This window comes from Misgurnus anguillicaudatus, chromosome 21 (genome assembly GCF_027580225.2).
Source record: "Misgurnus anguillicaudatus chromosome 21, ASM2758022v2, whole genome shotgun sequence".
In the NCBI taxonomy this organism is placed as follows: Eukaryota; Metazoa; Chordata; class Actinopteri; order Cypriniformes; family Cobitidae; genus Misgurnus; species Misgurnus anguillicaudatus.
In genome coordinates this window covers 60,749,382-60,768,467 of record NC_073357.2, presented here as the reverse complement: position 1 = coordinate 60,768,467, position 19,086 = coordinate 60,749,382, and the positions used below count along the sequence as shown (strand labels likewise).

Here is a 19,086-nt window from a genome sequence, read left to right as displayed (position 1 = left end):
TCGACTAAGAAGCTGTGACAGAAAGTTGTTAAAAATGCCACAGTAAAAAAAAGAGAAACCTAATATTAATTGTTAATACTTGTGCCAAATATGCTGTTATAATGTATTTTCCACTGTTTGAGTTATAATGTGTTCAAGTTAAAAAAAAAAAAGCTAAAAGCTAAGGAATTTAGTTTGCTGCTAAGAGTAAATGAATGTAGTGTGTTGCTCTAATTTTGACATATTGAATGTTACTTAGACTGACAGTCAGTTAGAAGTTATATGTAAAATCATACCTGTTTGGATGGGGGATGTAATGATAAGTGTTAACAAAGGAGATACCAATAGGGGGAGCCCTAACATTTGTATGTACTGGAGTGACTGTATGATAGCACGAGGGAGTAAGAGTTCATGTGACTTTGTTAATAAACACAGCTAGATGAAACTAGCACAAGTTGGATTCATGATGTCTTATTCAGTTATATAAATAAGATCATTACACAGTGGTGGGGGGCGGGTTGGGGCAGGCCAAACCTTAAAACCTCAAAACCTTAAAACACGAGTGTTACAACCATATAAAGAAAATTTAGATTCATGTAAAGTGTACAACTGAAAAGCATTGTCAGTATTTTATTTTACCCATTCAAATAACATCTTCCTCTCAGCTTCACCAGTAATGACAACAAGATCAGCATGATTCTTCTTACAGAAGGCACGAGCATCTTCCATAGGGTGCCACTTAAAATTAATGAAATACTGCCTTCCATTGTAATGAATCCAGCCATCAGATGTCTTGTATGCTACAGTGAAAGGAAAAAAGACAAACATCTTAATTTATGTGATCTATAGCTGAAAAACATTTCTGAAACATCTTCTGTTTGACATACATCATGTGAAATTGTAATTTATGGAACGCTTATTAGAGATGGGCACGAGTATTGCGAACTCGGACGTGACATCCAGGGCCGCCTTAACCTAAATTGAGGCCCCGGGGCTAAGAGGTTTTGTAGGCCCCCCTTCCCCTCGATTTATGGTCTATTTTTTTTAAGTGTAATATCTAGGTAATCTACATATCAACATGCATTAGTTTCTTTCGAGACATACAACAGTGAGGTTTCCCTCTTTGAGCCAGAAAACACCATAATATTGTTATTAACATATCATTGAGCCCACTTGAGCATAAACACAAGACACTTTATTTAACAACCACACACAGCAACATTTGGTGATAATAAAACCAAAATGTGTGAAAGTATATATGTTTATAAGCTTTATGTTTATATAGTTTTTGGAATATACAAATTTGCAGAAAAATGCCACTCACTAACTAAATGCTCACCACAATTTTAAAAATATAAGAAGTTAAAGTTAGTTTTAAAGTGAAAATGCATTAATGATAACAAAAGATAAGTCTTTATACACAGAATCTTGTTTTTTAATCATTTATTTATTTTGTAGGCTATTGAAGATATAGTATGCATTGTATTTAGTATTTATGCATACATAAGCATGTGAAACGACCAAGTATGAATATGCACAAGACAGACAGGGAACATACCTGTATAAGATCTTTAGATAATGAGATTATAATGGTGCTATCAGGGGATGATCATTTGAGATGGTCTTGTCGCTCTTTACTTTCTTAGACTTGCACCTTTACCGTTACGTCTCTTTCTCGTTTTTCTAAACCAACAGATGTGTGTACTGTGAGCTAACGTCGCGTCAAACTACATCGCTCCAGCTGCGCACGCGCCACTGATATAAACGCGAGTAAACTTAAACTTTATAACAACTAACAGCATTATGTGCGGGAACGCCTTTCTTAATTTAGCGGCACAGTTTTTTGCGCATGTTTGGAGAGACTTCTGCATGCCAGAGACTCAGACAGCTGCAGGAGCACAGAGAGAGCGAACGAGCGAGCGCGCGCACGAAAGAGAGAGAGACCTGCACCTCACTGCTTATTATGAAATCTGAGAAATTACTCTTTCATTTGTTGGTGGATTATTTCCGGTTTCTCTGTCACACTCAGTCTAACGTGCAGGAATGTCAAGTTGACAACGCGCACTTAATTACATTACGCGGAATAAAAAATATGTTACGTCTAACATTTTATTTCACGTTAAGTAACAACGGACCAATCAGCAGCCATGAAACGTGCAATTAGAGTGATTGACAGAAAACCTGACAAGTTACAAAACAATATGACCCCAACAAACATTTGGACGTGTGATGACCGTTGAAAAGACGTCCGTTCGTCACGTCCCGTCCGCGTTGAAAAATATATCCAAAATGAAAGTTGAGCCGACGTCTTTGACGTCATCTGGCCGTGAATTACACGTCTTTTCTGCACGTCCCTGGACGTCTAAATGCGCCGTATTTTGGATGTTTAAATGTGTTCCTGCATAGTTTAAATATATGTTTTAAGCCCTCATATAGCAAACATGTGGACGTTTTATTACCGTTGAAAAGACGACCCGTCGTCACGTCCCATCGCGGTTGAAAAATACCCTAAATTAAAGTTGAGCGGACGTCTTTGACGTCGTCTGGCCGTGAATTACACGTCTTTTCTGCCCGTCCCTGGACGTCTAAGTGTGCCGTCTTCTGGATGTTTAAATGTGGTGCTGCATAGTTTAAATGTATGCATATAAAATGAATATACACCCATTGTGTAACATCGTGAAAGGCAATCAATTGTATTGAGGTTTAACACATATTCACAAAGGTTCAAAATCAGTTCAAAATTGGTCCAGTCAGACCTGAACGTCCATAAACCGTTTTAACCACGTGTACTTCACAAACACATTAAAGAATACATTATTTGTGGCCATAGCAAAGAGGGAAGCATGTTCTGATTTAGCACTTTTTATTTTTTTTAACCATTTAACTATGGTAACAACTTCAAAACACTTTCTATAGGGGGATAGCTCACCCAAAAATGTACATTCAGTCATCCATTCCCCCTCATGCCTCAAACCTGTACACCCCTCCATGTTCTGCTGGGCACAGGGATATGTGAAGGAATGTTTTTAACAAGGCAGATCCCGCAACCCATTGCTGCAGTTGTGGAGAAGATATTGACAGTAATTTGGTTGTGAAGTTGCAGGCATTCTTCGGTCTTTGTGTTCAGCAGAAAATAGAAACGTATACAGGTTTGAAACATGTGGATAAGAAAATTATAACAATTTTCCTTTTTTGGTGAACTCTCTCTTTAACACATCACAGCTGTTTGGCTTTTTTGTATCCACCACCCCCAGCTCTTCCTGGAGCGTGCTTGAGGTGGTCTGCCATAGCTGCATCTATTTCCGAGTCTGTGGCATTTGGGCTCCACCTCTTCACAGCATCTGAAGGAAGAGAAGAATATGTTTCTTTTTAAAATAAATACAATTAAAATTTTGAGGTAAATGACATGCACTTACTTTCAAAATCTTTATGGTCTACAGCTTAAATGATATATTAATATTATATATATATTATTGTACAAAATATGCTCTGCTTTAAATAAGTGTTAGATCAGTTGTGGGGGATACAGCATTTGTCCCCTCCCTCTTCAATACCACTGTGGTGCCCTTGAGAAAGACCCTTAACTAGGTGTGTCAAAAAATGAACAGGATATTTCTGATAAAGACAGGTGAGCTGTGATGTCCCCTGAATAGATCAAGCATAACAATAAAATTACAATCAATATACAAGAACAAGTTTTTTTAGATCAACATTCCCCAAATTACCTTGAATAACATAATACAAAGGTGTGCCTTTAAAAGACTTCTTTTCCAGATGTCCACCACCCCTCATATTGAACTTTGCCATAAGACAATTTGACATCATTCTGTGAAAGAAATGTAAGATTACTTCACCTTAGACAAATAACCTAAAAGGTCAATAAATCACAATTAACAGTAATGAGCAATTGCATACAATGTTTAAACATACACTATGTGTTAACACTTCACAACTTCACTTGTTTCATCTACCATGTAACAAGTGCTATGAACTATATCCTCATCCCTACCTTTGGGTGACAAGTAATGGCTTACACTGAAATTATGTTTTGATTTCTTGTTTTCAGTATGGCTGACTGTTTAAGTCATTACGAACATTAAAACTTCTCAACAAGTGATGTGTGACGGATTAAATCCTGAATTGAAGTAATATAAATAGCTGGGTTAATTATGGTGGTAATCAATATATATTCCTTAAATATTATGCAGGATTACACAAATCAAGAGAAATACATACCTGTTCATGGCGTTGTTCACGCGGTCTCTGGCGGAGTGTCCACCGGCTCGGGCAGTTGCTGGACCTAGATGTGAGGGCAATTGAAGTGATGTTGTAGAGGGATGGAAGGAAATATATATACATATTCTTTATGTCACAACTTACGCAGATCACCTTGTTATCAACATATTTGATGTATTCATAATGCACAATACACAGTCATATAGCATTTCTTGCATGTTGCGGTTGGGGCTGGGGCCGTGGGTGAAGAGTCAGGTGGTCTCCATCCGGTGATTTTTTCGTTGTGTTACCTCACCTGTACAAATAGAGTTAATTATATGGTAGTGTAAAATATTAACAGTAAATCACTTCACAGTGTAATACTGCATTAGTTATGAAATCAGCTGGCTGTACTTTTAGGTCTTTGTGGTTGAGCAATGACAGATATTATAAGCTCTGTATTTGTAACTATTAACTCAGATTCAGAGAAATGTAAATATGTTTATACTCTTAGCTTTGTTGTCACTAATGTAAAATCTTGCATGACACCTTGCATGTAATTTCATTAAGTACAATAAACATACACATGCACAATGTATTTTAAAAAATACATAGTAGTGTAAAATATTTAAAAAAAAATCACTTTTTATATCAAAGTTTTTGGATATTATGTTGACATTCAGGCAAAACCCTGACTCATGGAATACATTTTTACCTAAAAATGAGAATGACATTATAAAGGTAAAGTGTATGCACTTAGGAGCCAAGCAATGTGTTTGTATAGTGTGGGAATGCACCAAAAAAAGCATCAGTAGCACGTACGTCTCATAGTGTCACAGCTTATTCTAGGGTATAGATCAATCACACCATTGTGATACCGATGTTTACTGTCATGAAGTGTGCCTGTGTAAACAAAATACACCAAAACAATTTATATACATTTTTGAGTTTCATCTCAAAATATATAAAAGTCATTTTTGAAAGAATCATGTTTTTTCGTAGTATTAAGCAAAAGCAGTCAAAAACTTACAACTTAATGTAGGGTAGACAAAGTCAGGGGTCGGGCACGTCTCATCTAAGTGTGGTGGACACAAAACTTGATCTTTAGCACAAACAAGGACATATGAAACATTAGAACATTGACAAATGTGTAGACTGTTTAAGTCATATCTACAAAAATTCATATCTACAGTTTTCCATACCTTTTTTTATTGTTTGTAGAATGCACATCTTTATTTGGTTTGTGTTGACCTTCAACTGTAAATAAAACGAAATTGTAATTATTGATATTAACTCCACAATAACAACTCCAATTTGTTAATGTATTTTCAAACTGAGATATTTACCTGACTTGGGTTTTGGGTGGTTATATTTTGGAGGGTCTGTGTAGGACACAGTGCCTTTAACAGCTTGTTTATTTTTATTTGGATGAGGTTCTGCTTTTCCTTTGTACAAAACAAAAGCAAAGGAAGTTAATCAAACAAACACTTCTGATAAACTTTTAATGCAAAACAGTATTTAATATTTTGCATGTGCAATGTTTAGGCAATCAAATCATTGTAATTCCATTAATGCCAAATAACTTTTATTTTTCAGATAATTTACTTTCTGAAAGAGACTTTCAAGAGGCTACATTAATAAGTTACTTTGACTGTATCCTTAAACATACTTTATACCATGTATAAGTTCAAAGTAAGTTAGCTTTTAGCCTTCTAGCTAATTATTGCAATACTCAGTGTGGACAATTCTGGCAACGTTTATTTCGGAGCCTTCGTGTCAAACAAGTAAAACTTAAGCACGTTAATCAAATAATACACAATGTACTTACCCAACAGTACATTTTGAATGATATATAGACAAAACTCCCTCGTAACCGCTCCTCGTGTTTGAATGTGAACTTCCGGAAGAACGCGTGACGTGATCACTATCTCGCGAGATAATCTGTCCTATCGCGGGATTTTGTAATATCCCCAGATTTATTACTATATTTCTTAAATTAATAGCACAGTTTTTGAAATTACATCCAACTCAGACCTAAATGGTGACCGGATATGTATCTGTTTTACATTTATATGCATACATTCAATAATAAAACAGGTTGGAATAATGACTAAAATGCAGTGTGGCTTTGCAGTCACACTGGGCACTTTGTGATTGTAATTTGTTTAAACAAGATAAAGTTAATATATTTACTTTGTATACAAATCGTGTATTTCATAAAGATTATCCTGTTTTTTTCCTACTAGTCTAGTCTAGACGTGTAAAAGACGTCAGTGGACGTCTATTCACAACCTCTTAAAAACCTACTTTTTGCACTTAGATTAGTTGTTGCGGTGTTGACCGGGGTGTGGGCACAGCATTTGCATATTTCACAATGACTTTATAGAAGGTTTATGATTTTTTATAGAGGGTCATGATGGACTATAAATGCACGTGTAAAAGACGTCACCTAGTGACGTCCTCTCACAACCGATTCACAACAGGGTATAAATATTGAAGCACGCGTAGTAAAAGTCAAAGTAACAATTATACATGCAACCCCATAGAACTATAGACATGTACAAATGTATCTGAATGCATTTTTATGAAATGTTCTGTGTTACATATTTTCACCGATTTGTGCCGTCATACCGCAACTATTTTTGGCCAGGGACACGACGTTGCGGTCGGACCAATGTTTGCTGGGACCTTTTCAGCTCATCATGAACGCAAACTTGGGAGGCCCTTGAACTTGGGAGGCCCCTGGGCTTCAGCCCAGGTAAGCCCGTGCATTAAGGCGGCCTTGGTGACATCGATGATCGATCACGAAAACGATGATTGTGTGGGTTTATTTATTTATTTTTGTGGTTATGGTGGCATTTGGTTGTTTGGTAAGTGTTATTTTTCTAGGTTGATAGAAGCACTGGGGACCCAATTATAGCACTTAAACATGGAAAAAGTCCCCGCCAGCATTTAAAAAAAAGTTACCCAGCCAGTGCCAGCATTTTTGATGATTTTCACAAAAGTTTAATGCCTTCCAGAAAATGTTCTTCTTTAAATCTATAAACATACAATATATCAAATGAAAGACGGGCGTACAAAAGCCTCAGTTGTCTTTGAGTCGTGAATGATTCTGATCAATCAGAGTGTTCGGCATAGCTGTGATATCGCCACGGGAGGAGGAGTTAACTCGCAGATCAGGAAGGGAGACGCAGTGCATGTGAGAAGAATTCAGCAGCTGTATTTATTTAGTTAAGTGTTGCTTCAAAGACGAATTAGAGTTATAGTTACAGTGTGCGTACATATGCAAAACCACACATATGTATACCCAAACAGTCTTCAGAAAATAAGACATCAACCAAACCTGTTGAGTGCTTCTCTTCAATTAAGACATCATCTCATTTAGCTCTGGCAGACTGCCTACTGTGTTTGACACCCCTCAGATTTAACATTACAACGAACCCCTCCATTTCATATGGTCCTTCGAGAATGATATGATGAATCACAATAAAGAGATGACATCCCGTTCCTAGCAGGGCTGGGTCTACAGGGGGGCTGGGGGGGCATTGCCCCCCCCCAGATTTTCTTTCTGCCCCCCCAAAATTGTCCAGCCAACCTTAAAATAACGGAGTCTCTTTAAACAAAAAACGTCTTCTTTAAGCAAGTGCTAACATTTACAGCTCACGCCCACTCAAGCCTTTAGGGCTTTTCAGCAGTATTTAAGTCATAGGAAAAGTACTACTGTTCTCTATGACGGTAACTAAAAAAAACGCATCTTTAAAATATATATCAAAAACAATGCAATTTAGTATTACATAAACGTAATAACACATATTAAATTAAAACTTTTTTTTATAGTAAAACATGCCCAAAATAGCCCCTTATCCTTTCTTAGACTCACCTCATTATTTATTCATTCAAATTCAACAGCCAATGGCAAGTCTCCAGCAGCATTTAATGTGTTTGTTTTAGACGTAGTTCTGTTTATTAAAATTAGAATATGCAGTTTGGTTGTGGCATACTATATATAGTAGATATAAATGATATAAGATGGTTATACGGTAAATACAGTATTGTAACAGCTGAGCATCGCGGGCAGTTTTAAAATAAAATTTTAGCGGTTTTGTCATCGTCATTCATCAGCTCATTCAGCTCGTGTTTGAGAAAAACTTCACACGCAAAAATCTACAGACTTTTAAGTTCAAGAGAGCTTTCACTCCGCAACGTCATCGTAAGGTAAAACGTTGTATTTTATAATGTTGCGTTTTGTTATAATATCTAATTTGCTGTGTTATGAACAAAGCAGTGTGATTTATCTTTGGTCTCGTCGCAAATCACACTTACAGTATTTTAGGGCTTGTGCTTTTGTCTGGTGCTGTTATAGGCAAACAGAATAACCTTTGACGATTTTGTCATGCATGTCAAATTGCTTACAAGATGTTTCAAAATATATTATTTAAAGCATTGTGCTTTGTTATGATATTTGAGGTTGCTGCAGCAGCATGTATGATAGGGTCAGAAATTAATGACAATACAGCTTATCACATATATCACATTGAAAATACATTATTTTAAATGAAGAAAATGTTTGAGAAGTGGAAATAAAGTTCCTAACAAGTGTTTATTTAGAATAAAGGCATATGTTGGGTTGGGTGTAAGAATGGCTTTAATTTATCTATAAGTGAAATAATAGATTAAATGCAGTGTAAACATTAATAAAATATAGCTATATGTACAGCTTTATATTTATATCACCTACTTGCCTGATTTCATTAACTGTGACTAAATGTGTCAAACTAGTGTAATCATTATAACGTTATAAATCATTTATCTAATTGCATCTACTTTTAAAATTTAAACGTGCAAAATGACATATAAATGCTTTTTATTATAAAACATGCAAATTAATATTGGATTGAAACATCCATAATTTTAGTGTATGAATCATTTTAGTCGAGAAATGGCTGCCCACCCAAAAATCCTGACTGCCCCCCCAGTCCAGCAAGCCTAGTACCGGGCCTGGTTCCTAGCCAGATCATCCTGTTGTCTGACCTAGATGACAAATGAGACTCCCTGCATGTCTAGCAGACTATCAAGTTCATGGATCAGGCTTTGTGGGGAGAGCACCATCAGTTATGAATCTAAATAAAGCTGGAATGCATCGGAAATGCATCACAATCATCTTCTCCAAAGAATCCTCCCTCATATTAAAATTATTTAGTTGCGAGATGTATGTCCAGAGCCATTCGGAGATGAAACAGATAAATGCTGTTGAATAACCAGTGCTGGGCAAGCTACTTGGAAAATGTAGTGAGCTAAGCTACCAGTTACTTCACATTAAATGAAGCTTCACTACACTGAAGCTACCCCCCTGGGAAATGTAGCAAGCTAAGCTACATCAATAGTAGCTTGCTACATCCAAGCTACTTTTTAATTTTTAACCAGTTTTATAATGTAATTATTTATTCAGTTTCAATTTATCATTTTGGTAATTATAGGCAATACAAGCATAATATAGGCCTAGGTACTTCACATTTTGGGGCTGTTTGCTGGACTTATCCTACTCCCAGAATAAAATGCATGTTTGAGCTGCCTTTATTTAAAAACACCTGGCCCTGACATATCTTAACACAAGGGTCTCCAACGTGGGCCCGCAGGCAGCAGGTAGCCTGCACAGAGTCTGTGAGGTGCCTGCCAAAGCACATTCTATTAATAATTTCAATTGTAATATTTATTACATGTTTTTATATTAGCTTGGCTTGATGACATAACCCAATCAGAGGTAGCACGAGTCTTCACAGAATGCAAGTGGTAATGTTTTGTATGAATGAAAGCTGCACAACTTGAAAATACGGAACAAACGACGTCCTGTGTCGATCCAAATGACGCGCTTATTCTCAAATTCAGGACGACTTCAGAAATGTTTGGAAAATTGTAGCTTGTGTGGAAGCTACCTCACTACTTGGTCAAAAAAAGAGCTTAGCTACTGAAAGGCTATTTGATTTAGAAAGCAGCTAAGCTACCACCAAGCTACTGAAAAATGTACTTGCTACTTGTAGTGAAGCTACTGCCCAGCACTGTGAATAACACATACATGATTGAATCTTTACCTTTAATGAATGATGCCAGAGGGGATTTTGGAGTTACACCTGTTATAAGAACAAAGTCTTTTTAAGGCATTAAAATAATAAAACAAACATACACCAGTTTAAAAATATCATTGACATTGTTGTCATCTAATGCAAAGACATTCAAACATCCCAACATTTGTGTTACAGTAAGTGCTGAAAACTGTACATATGTGCATAAATCTGTGTACCTATAGGAATCTGACAGATCCAGTCATTATAATCCTCACAATCTTGATCAGTCCACTTGCGTCCTCGAGAGCCACATTCTGCACAGTGTTCCTCATTATTATGGTTGTTTGGTTCACCGGAGGCCCAGTTCTCATAATCGGACTAAACAGAAACAAGATACAGAATCTAAAATAATTAGAAGGAAAAGCCTCGATGAATCAACACAAATAGACAGACGGTGATGAGAAATCACTCACAGGAGTTTGATCTGACCACACAAAACCAGAATTACTGTCCAATGAAGTGAAGCCGATCCACATCTTTTCTATAATTGAATCCCTTGAGGTTAAAGATGAGAGTGATTATTGTTTATAGGGCTGCATAACGATTAATCGCAACTAATCGTTTACAGAATATACATTTTTGTTTTCATCATATAGGCCAGGGTTCCCCAAACTTACCCTGGAGGGCTGGAGCACTGCAGAGTTTGGCTCCAACTCTGATCAAACACACCTGAGCAAGCTAATCAAGGTCTTCATGATCACTAGAAGTTTGATTAGGGTTGGACCTAAACTCTGTAGTGCTCTGGCCCTCCAGGATAAGATTTGGGGAACCCTGATATAGCCTATGTGTGTGTACTGTGTATAAGAATAATGTATATATAAATACACATACATGCATGTATACATTTAAGAAATATTTACATGTGTATATACATTGTTACGTGTGGTGAAGTAGAAGGAGATGGCGAGGGTTCTCAAAACGGACAGTTCAGGTGGCCACGGAGGTGCGGGTGGTTCAGGTGGCCACGGAGGTGAGGGCGGCTCAGGTGGCCACGGAGGTGCGGGTGGTTCAGGTGGCCACGGACGTGGGGGCGGATCAGGTGCCCACGCAGGTGTGGGCGGTTCTGGTGGCCACGGACGTGGGGCCGTGGACAGTTCAAGTGGCCATGGGCCACTGACGTGCACGCAGTTCAGGTGGCCAAGGAGGTGCGGACAGTTCAAGTGGCCACAGAGGTGCGGCCAGTTCAGGTGGCCATGGAGGTGCAGACATATCAGGGTTCAGCTGGCCACTGAAGTGCAGACAGTTCAGATGACCACGTAGGTGCGGCCGGTTCAAGTGGCCACGGAGGTGTGGGCAGTTGAGGGACCACTGAAGTGCAGGCAGTTCAGGTGGCCAAGGAGGTGCGGACAGTTCAGGTGGCCACAGAGGTGCGGGCGGTTCAGGTGGCCACGGAGGTGGGGCCGTGGACAGTTCAAGTGGCCATGGGCCATTGACGTGCAGGCAGTTCAGGTGGCCAAGGAGGTGCGGACAGTTCAAGTGGCCACAGAGGTGCGGCCAGTTCAGGTGGCCATGGAGGTGCAGACATATCAGGGTTCAGCTGGCCACTGAAGTGCAGACAGTTCAGATGACCACGTAGGTGCGGCCGGTTCAAGTGGCCACGGAGGTGTGGGCAGTTGAGGGACCACTGAAGTGCAGGCAGTTCAGGTGGCCAAGGAGGTGCGGACAGTTCAGGTGGCCACAGAGGTGCGGGCGGTCAGGTGGCCAAGGAGGTGCGGACGGTTCAAGTGGCCACAGAGGTGCAGGCGGTTCAGGTGGGCACGGTGGTGCAGAAAGTTCAGGTGGCCACGGAGGTGTGGACATATCAGGGTTCAGCTGGCCACTGAGGTGTGGGCAGTTCAGGTGGCCGCGGAGGTGCGGGCGGTTCAGGTGGCCACGGAGGTACGGGCGGTTCAGGTGGCCACGGAGTTGCGGCCGGTTCAGGTGGCCATGGAGTTGCGGGCGGTTCAGGTGCCCACGGAGATGCGGGCGGTTCAGGTGCCCACCGAGATGCGGGTGGTTCAGGTGCCCACAGAGATGCGGGTGCCCACGGAGATGCGGCCGGTTCAAGTGGCCAGGGAGGTGCGGGCAGTTGAGGGACCACTGAAGTGCGGGCAGTTCAGGTGACCAAGAAGGTGCGGACAGTTCAGGTGGCCACGGAGGTGCGGGCGGTTCAGGTGGCCAAGGAGGTGCGGATAGTTCAAGTGGCCACAGAGGTGCAGGCGGTTCAGGTGGGCACGGTGGTGCAGAAAGTTCAGGTGGCCACGGAGGTGTGGACATATCAGGGTTCAGCTGGCCACTGAGGTGTGGGCAGTTCAGGTGGCCAAGGAGGTGCGGACAGTTCAAGTGACCACAGAGGTGTGGGCGATTCAGGTGCCCACGGAGATGCAGGTGGTTGAGGTGCCCACGGAGGTGCGGCTGATTCAAGTGGCCAAGGAGGTGCGGACAGTTCAGGTGGCCAAGGAGGTGCGGGCATGTATTTATTTATACATAATTATTATACATAGTACACATACACATATATGATGTAAACAAGAGCTTTTATTCTGCAATCGATTAATTCTGATTAATCGGTATGCAGCCCTAATTGTTTTGACAAGAAATGTGAAGCATAAGCGTTCAAAGTTAAATATTAAATTATGTTAAACATTGAACTTTGAAATTTGAATTTTGTGAATATTTTACCCTGTCATTTCAATTTGAAAACTTAAGCAGTTGTGAGGACTTACATTGGTAACACATTCATTTCTTTTGCTGAATGAAAGCTCACTAAATCACCACCAACAGCTTGACAGAAGTAACGAGCCTCAAGCCAAGTCTTCTTCTCATCCTCTGTCTTTCTGTAGACCTAAGAAATCCATATAAAAATGTCCTGAACAAAACTTAGCTGCACAGCTCAACATAAAGATCTTAATAATGCTTCTGGTTCGAGCTGTTACAGATGCTCAGAGTTTCAGGAGAATTGTATGTCTTCACATTTACCCGAATACAATTGCCTGGATCTTTTTTTATCCAATTATCCGGGCAGCTAAGAGGTTGTGTGGTCAGAGGTTCTCGGGTTGTAGTGACTCCTTCTGCCATTTTCTTACAGATGTATTTCTGTTTAGTGTTACAGGCCAATACATCCCATAATCCTGCCAAAGTTCCTGTTAACATTGCCACACAACCTCTGTGCTTATCTGAGTGTGAAAATATAAAGACGTGAGAAGTTAAACTCTTGTAGATTTGACTTTGATTGATGTCACACAGACCGAACACAATGAAACTCATCAACATACCTGGCATGCCTACATTAAAGTGTGTAAACTTGACTTTAGCACCATTGATCCACTGGAATTGCTCAGTCTGATGAGTATTAGACAAACCAATCCAGAAATATTTCTCAGGTCGAAGACCAACCAGACTGATGAGAAATGCGCTCTCATTTCTAATAGCAAAGATATGGCATTGTATTATTCATCTTACTGTAATTTAGTGAAGTATTACTAAATATCATCTACTCACCTGCTGGCAACATCAACCAGGTTAGCTGCAGTCTGCTTACACGTCAGTTTGGCATCATCAAATGTTTTGGTTTCCATGGCAATGCTATAACAGTAATAGCCAAACCTAAACCAACCCTGTGAAAAGACATTCTCACTATCACCAAATGTTTTAAACAACCCTTAAAGGGACACTCGACTTTTTTGTAAATATGCTCTTTTTTCAGCTCTTCTAGAGTTAAACATTTGATTTTTACAGTTTTGGAATCCATTCAGTTGATCTCCAGGTCTGGCGGTACCACTTTTAGTATAGCTTAGCATAATCTATTAATCCATAGTATCATTGCATCTGCTGCCACCATGTTACAGCAGCAAAGTCCTTGACTATTATGCCAGAATGAGAGTATAGTCCTAGCTATATCTGCCTAGAAAACTTTTAATTTTCCGTCGATCTTAGTACACAATGTAACTACAGAAGGGTCAAGTTTTAAAAAGAAAAAATATCAAAACTCTTTCATCATTTTTTTAGCGCAATGCTAATGGTCTAAGCTGATTTAATGGATTTTGATAAGCTATGCTAAAAGTGGTACCTCCAGACCTTGAGATCAGCTGAAAGAATTCCAAAATGGTGAAAACTCTAGAGGAGCTGAAAAATGAGCATATTTGTCCTTTAGTGTCCCTTTAATACACAACTTTCATGACCACATAGACAGAAAACACAAACTGTTAAAATATCTTGACAAATAGATTGAAGATACATTACAATTAAAGGGGCTCAGATGCAAAAGCCACTAAACGCCATCTCCATGAAAAATGAGATAATGATGATAACCAACAATGCTCTCGCATGTATTATATGGTCTGTCAGGTATTTCAGATGAAAACCCAAGCGCGGACGATGAAGGGTTAAATTAAAGACTTTAATGACAAACACAAGACAAAACAATAACCCACGTGGGGGGCAAAACACATCAACAGGATTTATATATATATATATATATATATATATATATATATATATATATATATATATATATATATATATATATATATATATATATATATATATATATATATATAGGCTACACAAACAAAGACCTAACACTAAACTTGACAAACAGCTTGACATATTAACTGGACTAAACTTTTTGACAAGAACACACAACGATACAAAATGATCCTGCACAGAACAAAGGAAACAATGACATTTAATAAGGAAACCAAACAAGATAACAAGGAGGGAACAGGTGATGGGAATGAACTGATTAACAATAAGCAGGAGAACTAGAGGGCGGGGACAAGAGACAAGACACCGGAGGCACATGACCCAATAATCAAGGCCATGAAACTCCAGATAGAGCATGGGACTGCCAGAACCCTGCCATCATGACTAGATATAAATACAAAACAACACTCCTAGGCAGGATCCTGACATGGTCACCAAATACCTTAGCTTCAAATTCGGCCTCACGCTTTTCAAAAATGTAGGTTTTTTTATTGAGAAATTGCTGAACCTAAAAATAAAAGCCTTATGAAATGCTTATTTACAAGAAAACATGCCAGATGCACTTTAATTTACTATTATTTGGCTTTAACCCACTATTTTTCAGCATGTTTATTTTGTGACTTTTTGTCATATTAGTTGACTTTCTTCATTATTTTATGTTTGTTTATTGAAGTATAATAAAGAGTATGAGGTGATGCAGACTCACAGCTGGACATCCAGGACTGATGACCTCTGGAGATCCTTCAGGTTTAGTGGAAGCTTTCTTCTTACAGATGTAACCATGAGCTGACTCACACAGATGATCTGACCACTTTCCCTCCTATTACACACACACACACACACACACACACACACACACACACACACACACACACACACACACACACACACACACACACACACACACACACACACACACAAACACACACACACACACACACACACACACACACACACAAAACAATAGTACCAAAATCTAATCACAGTGACAATTGTAATGCATCACTAATGTAGAATTATGACTAGCGATGAACACAATAAACTGCTGCTTAACTGTTAACTGATAGATAGAATTTTGATCTCTATGCTGGTCTTCAGTAGGGTGGTCACATGACAGTGTGGCAAATGTAGTACGTCCAGATTTCATTCATACTATTACACACATTAAAAACTATTTTGAGCTTGTTATGTGTTTACTTATTCAAAATGAATACATACTAAAGAAAGTATGCAATTTCGGATGCAGGCTCTGGTCCACGTCTTTTTTTAATGCGTCACATGATGCAGAGTGGAAGAGACCTAAATCAAACATGTTTGGCGCTATTGTAATAGGGCTGTTGCAACAACAATTCAAATAGTTAATAATAATCAATAATGAAAATAAGGTTCAATGAACGAATGGCATTAGTTATTATTGTGGTCTGTGACATCACTTGTGTAATACTGGATTATAATTTATCAACTTTAAGTTTATTCATGAAGAGACACTGTAAAACAATTAAACCTCAGGTGATGTTGTTAACCCGATAAACTAAGTTTATTTATGAAAAGACACTGTAAAACAATTAAACCTCAGGGGGTGTTGTTAACTTAAATTTGACCCGTAGATGAAAGAGGTCTTCAGATATACAACTCTTTGATGTGTTAATCTATTCATCACAAAGGTTTTTGAACTGGTAGTCTTTATGCTCACATCACTGAGTATCTGCTGAAATGTAATGTATACATATTATGTGGTTCTAAGATTGTGTTTTACATACATATTCATGTGAAATATTATTTTAAAGGTCATGGTGCGATGAGTAAAAAGGTCTCATTTCTATATATCTAAAATAAGATGGTTCAAGGGTTTAGATAGAAGACGCATTTCTTTGAGAGGTGGGGTTTTTGCCAGGACACCTCTGGCTATTTTGACCAGATGTTCTTTAGGATCATTTGGTGCAGGTCAAACTGTAGTGTTTTACGATGTCTTTGTTCTGGTCAGTATTTAAAGTACATTGGCAAGGGATTCAAGGAAGCATTCTGTAGTCAGATCTTCCCGCACTGCTGTGTGTCTTGAGTTGCCAGGTATGATTTTATTTTATATGTAATGTTTATTTTTCTATGCTGATCTTTTAGTAAATATTGTGATATATTTGTAATTGATTGATTTATGCTGATCTTTTGGTAAATGTTTTGATATTTGAATAACCAATTGATTGATTTAAATGTAGCCTACCTGGCAAAATAAATTGTTAATCTTTATTCATTCTAAAACTTGTCAAATCTTTATTACATTTTCAGGGTTTAAGTTAAATGTATTGAAGGGGACATAGATTAGGAGAATTGCCTCTATTGAAAATATTACTGGAGTAATTGCCTCCCCGTTTTAAGGTTAGATGGAGTAACCTCAACCTAAAACATAGATGGATCCTCTTATTTTCAATGTGTTTGGAGAAACCTCTAACTTTAATTTAAGTTAGAAGGAGAATGCCTCTATGCCCAGCTGTATGGAACTGCCTTAGCACCTTCAGAATCACACCTTATTCCCTATGTGGATATAATTCATTCTAAATAAATATAATAATAATTTTATAAATTATGATCAGCATCAGAATAGTATTGGTAACTTATAAATTGGAGTCAGATTATAATTTAACCGCAGAGGTCAAAGAAACAAATTAAATAAATGGAATTATTCTTCTAGAAGCGCTACGGAAGGAAAGAACACGTGATACCTTTACCACCGCATTGGACTTCGACGTTGGGCCAATTGGGTGGCGTCTTACACTTGCCCACCATCCCTTTGAAACAATGCGAGCTTTGCAGAGGTGCGTCTGTACGAAGAGCATGATTGATGATAAAATATTAAATAAAGAAATTAAAAAGTGACTTTATAGCCACACAGCTTGCACTGTTGCAGTGGGGTGTTAAGCAAGTGACGTCGCAGACCAAACTAATCGATAATGACATTCGTTGAACACTATTTTCATTATCGAATATTATTGACTATTTTCAACTACTTCATTAGTGGTTACAGCCCTACTATATAAAAGTATAAGAAGAAATAACTTTGAAACATCATCACTATAAACGACTGTGAGCACAAGTCGTGTGCAGAGCTACATTGTGTCGATGCGCTCCTTGCATGTAAAATAGTGGAAATGGTAAAATTACGTTTAATTGGTTCTTTACATCCCAACGATTATGTGAATCCTCATGTCCTGTTGTTGTTTATGCTGCTATTTGCAAAAATTATGTAAAAATAAGCCCCTATTATATACAAAAAAAAAAACATTTGTTGGTATTTTAATGGCATTAAAGTAGTTTTAATGGCACAGACGCTACTTTGTTTTAATTGAATTGTAAATTGTACATCTTATCGATTATGGTTAATGATCGATTAATGAGTGCCAGTTGTCTTTTAGGGAAATAAAGAGAATGAAGAGTAAAAAAAAAATTAAAAACTACCCACCTTTCCTTTGATAAGAACACAATCCTCCATTAGATTTGTGATGTGTGAAGGTTCTCCAACAAACCATTTAGTGAAGGTGACGTGTGATCTATCTGACCACTCGAACAGATTCTGAGTCCTTTGATCATTAAGACCAATCCAGAGCTCATCCGTCGACACTACACAACAACAACGCTAAATTTTAGATCAACTGATATTAAATTATTAGAGGTGCAACAATAACAACTATTTTGATAATCAATCAGTCAAATGTTGTCTCGTTCGTATCTTTCTCAGTTAAACAATCTGCAAAAGAAACGACACATCAACATTTACTGCTTTTGAGCATTTGCATTGTGGGCACAGACATGGTCGCAAAGGATTGTGGGATTGTCCTCACACGACTGAGTGGCATTGTGTTTTCCTCAGCCGCAGTTCAAGGGCTCGATAACTGTGCACATATATAGTGCTTATGATGCATATTGTAGTGAAGTATGTACTGTATACTTTACTTATGAATAAACTAACTGACAGAGGTTCTGCTCGTTTTACTGCTTTCATTGTCGCTAGATGATGTACCTTTCAAGTATATTGACGTATATTTATGGTATCCTGGCGACGTATTCACTTTCTGTGCTCAGCTGTTGGGCTTATATGTTTTCTGTTGTCAGACGACAAATAAAAGTATAAAATTGTGACCAAACTAAATTCAAAGACTTCACAAAGTCACTTAAATCAATCGCATTCTCAACTTCACTAATGTGCTGCCCATAGACATTAAAGAAATACCTAGACCGCACATTTGCTGTTGGATTATGGGTCACGGCGCCACTATATTTGTAGTGGCAACCTATCTATTAATCTCATAACAAC

At 38.4% G+C, this 19,086-nt stretch overlaps 1 protein-coding gene across 4 annotated transcripts in view; it reads right to left on the bottom strand.

The window, feature by feature from the left end:
• The window catches only part of LOC141353110 (macrophage mannose receptor 1-like), a 90,446-nt gene that overhangs the window by 45,010 nt on the left and 26,350 nt on the right, over nt 1–19,086 (bottom strand). For all 4 annotated transcript variants that reach the window (XR_012360139.1, XR_012360138.1, XM_073859578.1 and 1 more), the window contains 10 exons: nt 18,235–18,392; nt 15,487–15,600; nt 13,797–13,912; nt 13,571–13,719; nt 13,275–13,471; nt 13,022–13,140; nt 10,730–10,811; nt 10,493–10,634; nt 10,284–10,322; nt 619–779 (listed from right to left, as the gene is read on the bottom strand). Coding sequence is in view for 2 of the 4 variants with exons in the window: in XM_073859578.1 (XP_073715679.1) it covers nt 619–779; nt 10,284–10,322; nt 10,493–10,634; nt 10,730–10,811; nt 13,022–13,140; nt 13,275–13,471; nt 13,571–13,719; nt 13,797–13,912; nt 15,487–15,600; nt 18,235–18,392 (1,277 nt within the window). In the remaining 2 variants the exon portion in view is untranslated. The remainder of the gene's footprint in view (nt 1–618; nt 780–10,283; nt 10,323–10,492; nt 10,635–10,729; nt 10,812–13,021; nt 13,141–13,274; nt 13,472–13,570; nt 13,720–13,796; nt 13,913–15,486; nt 15,601–18,234; nt 18,393–19,086) is intronic.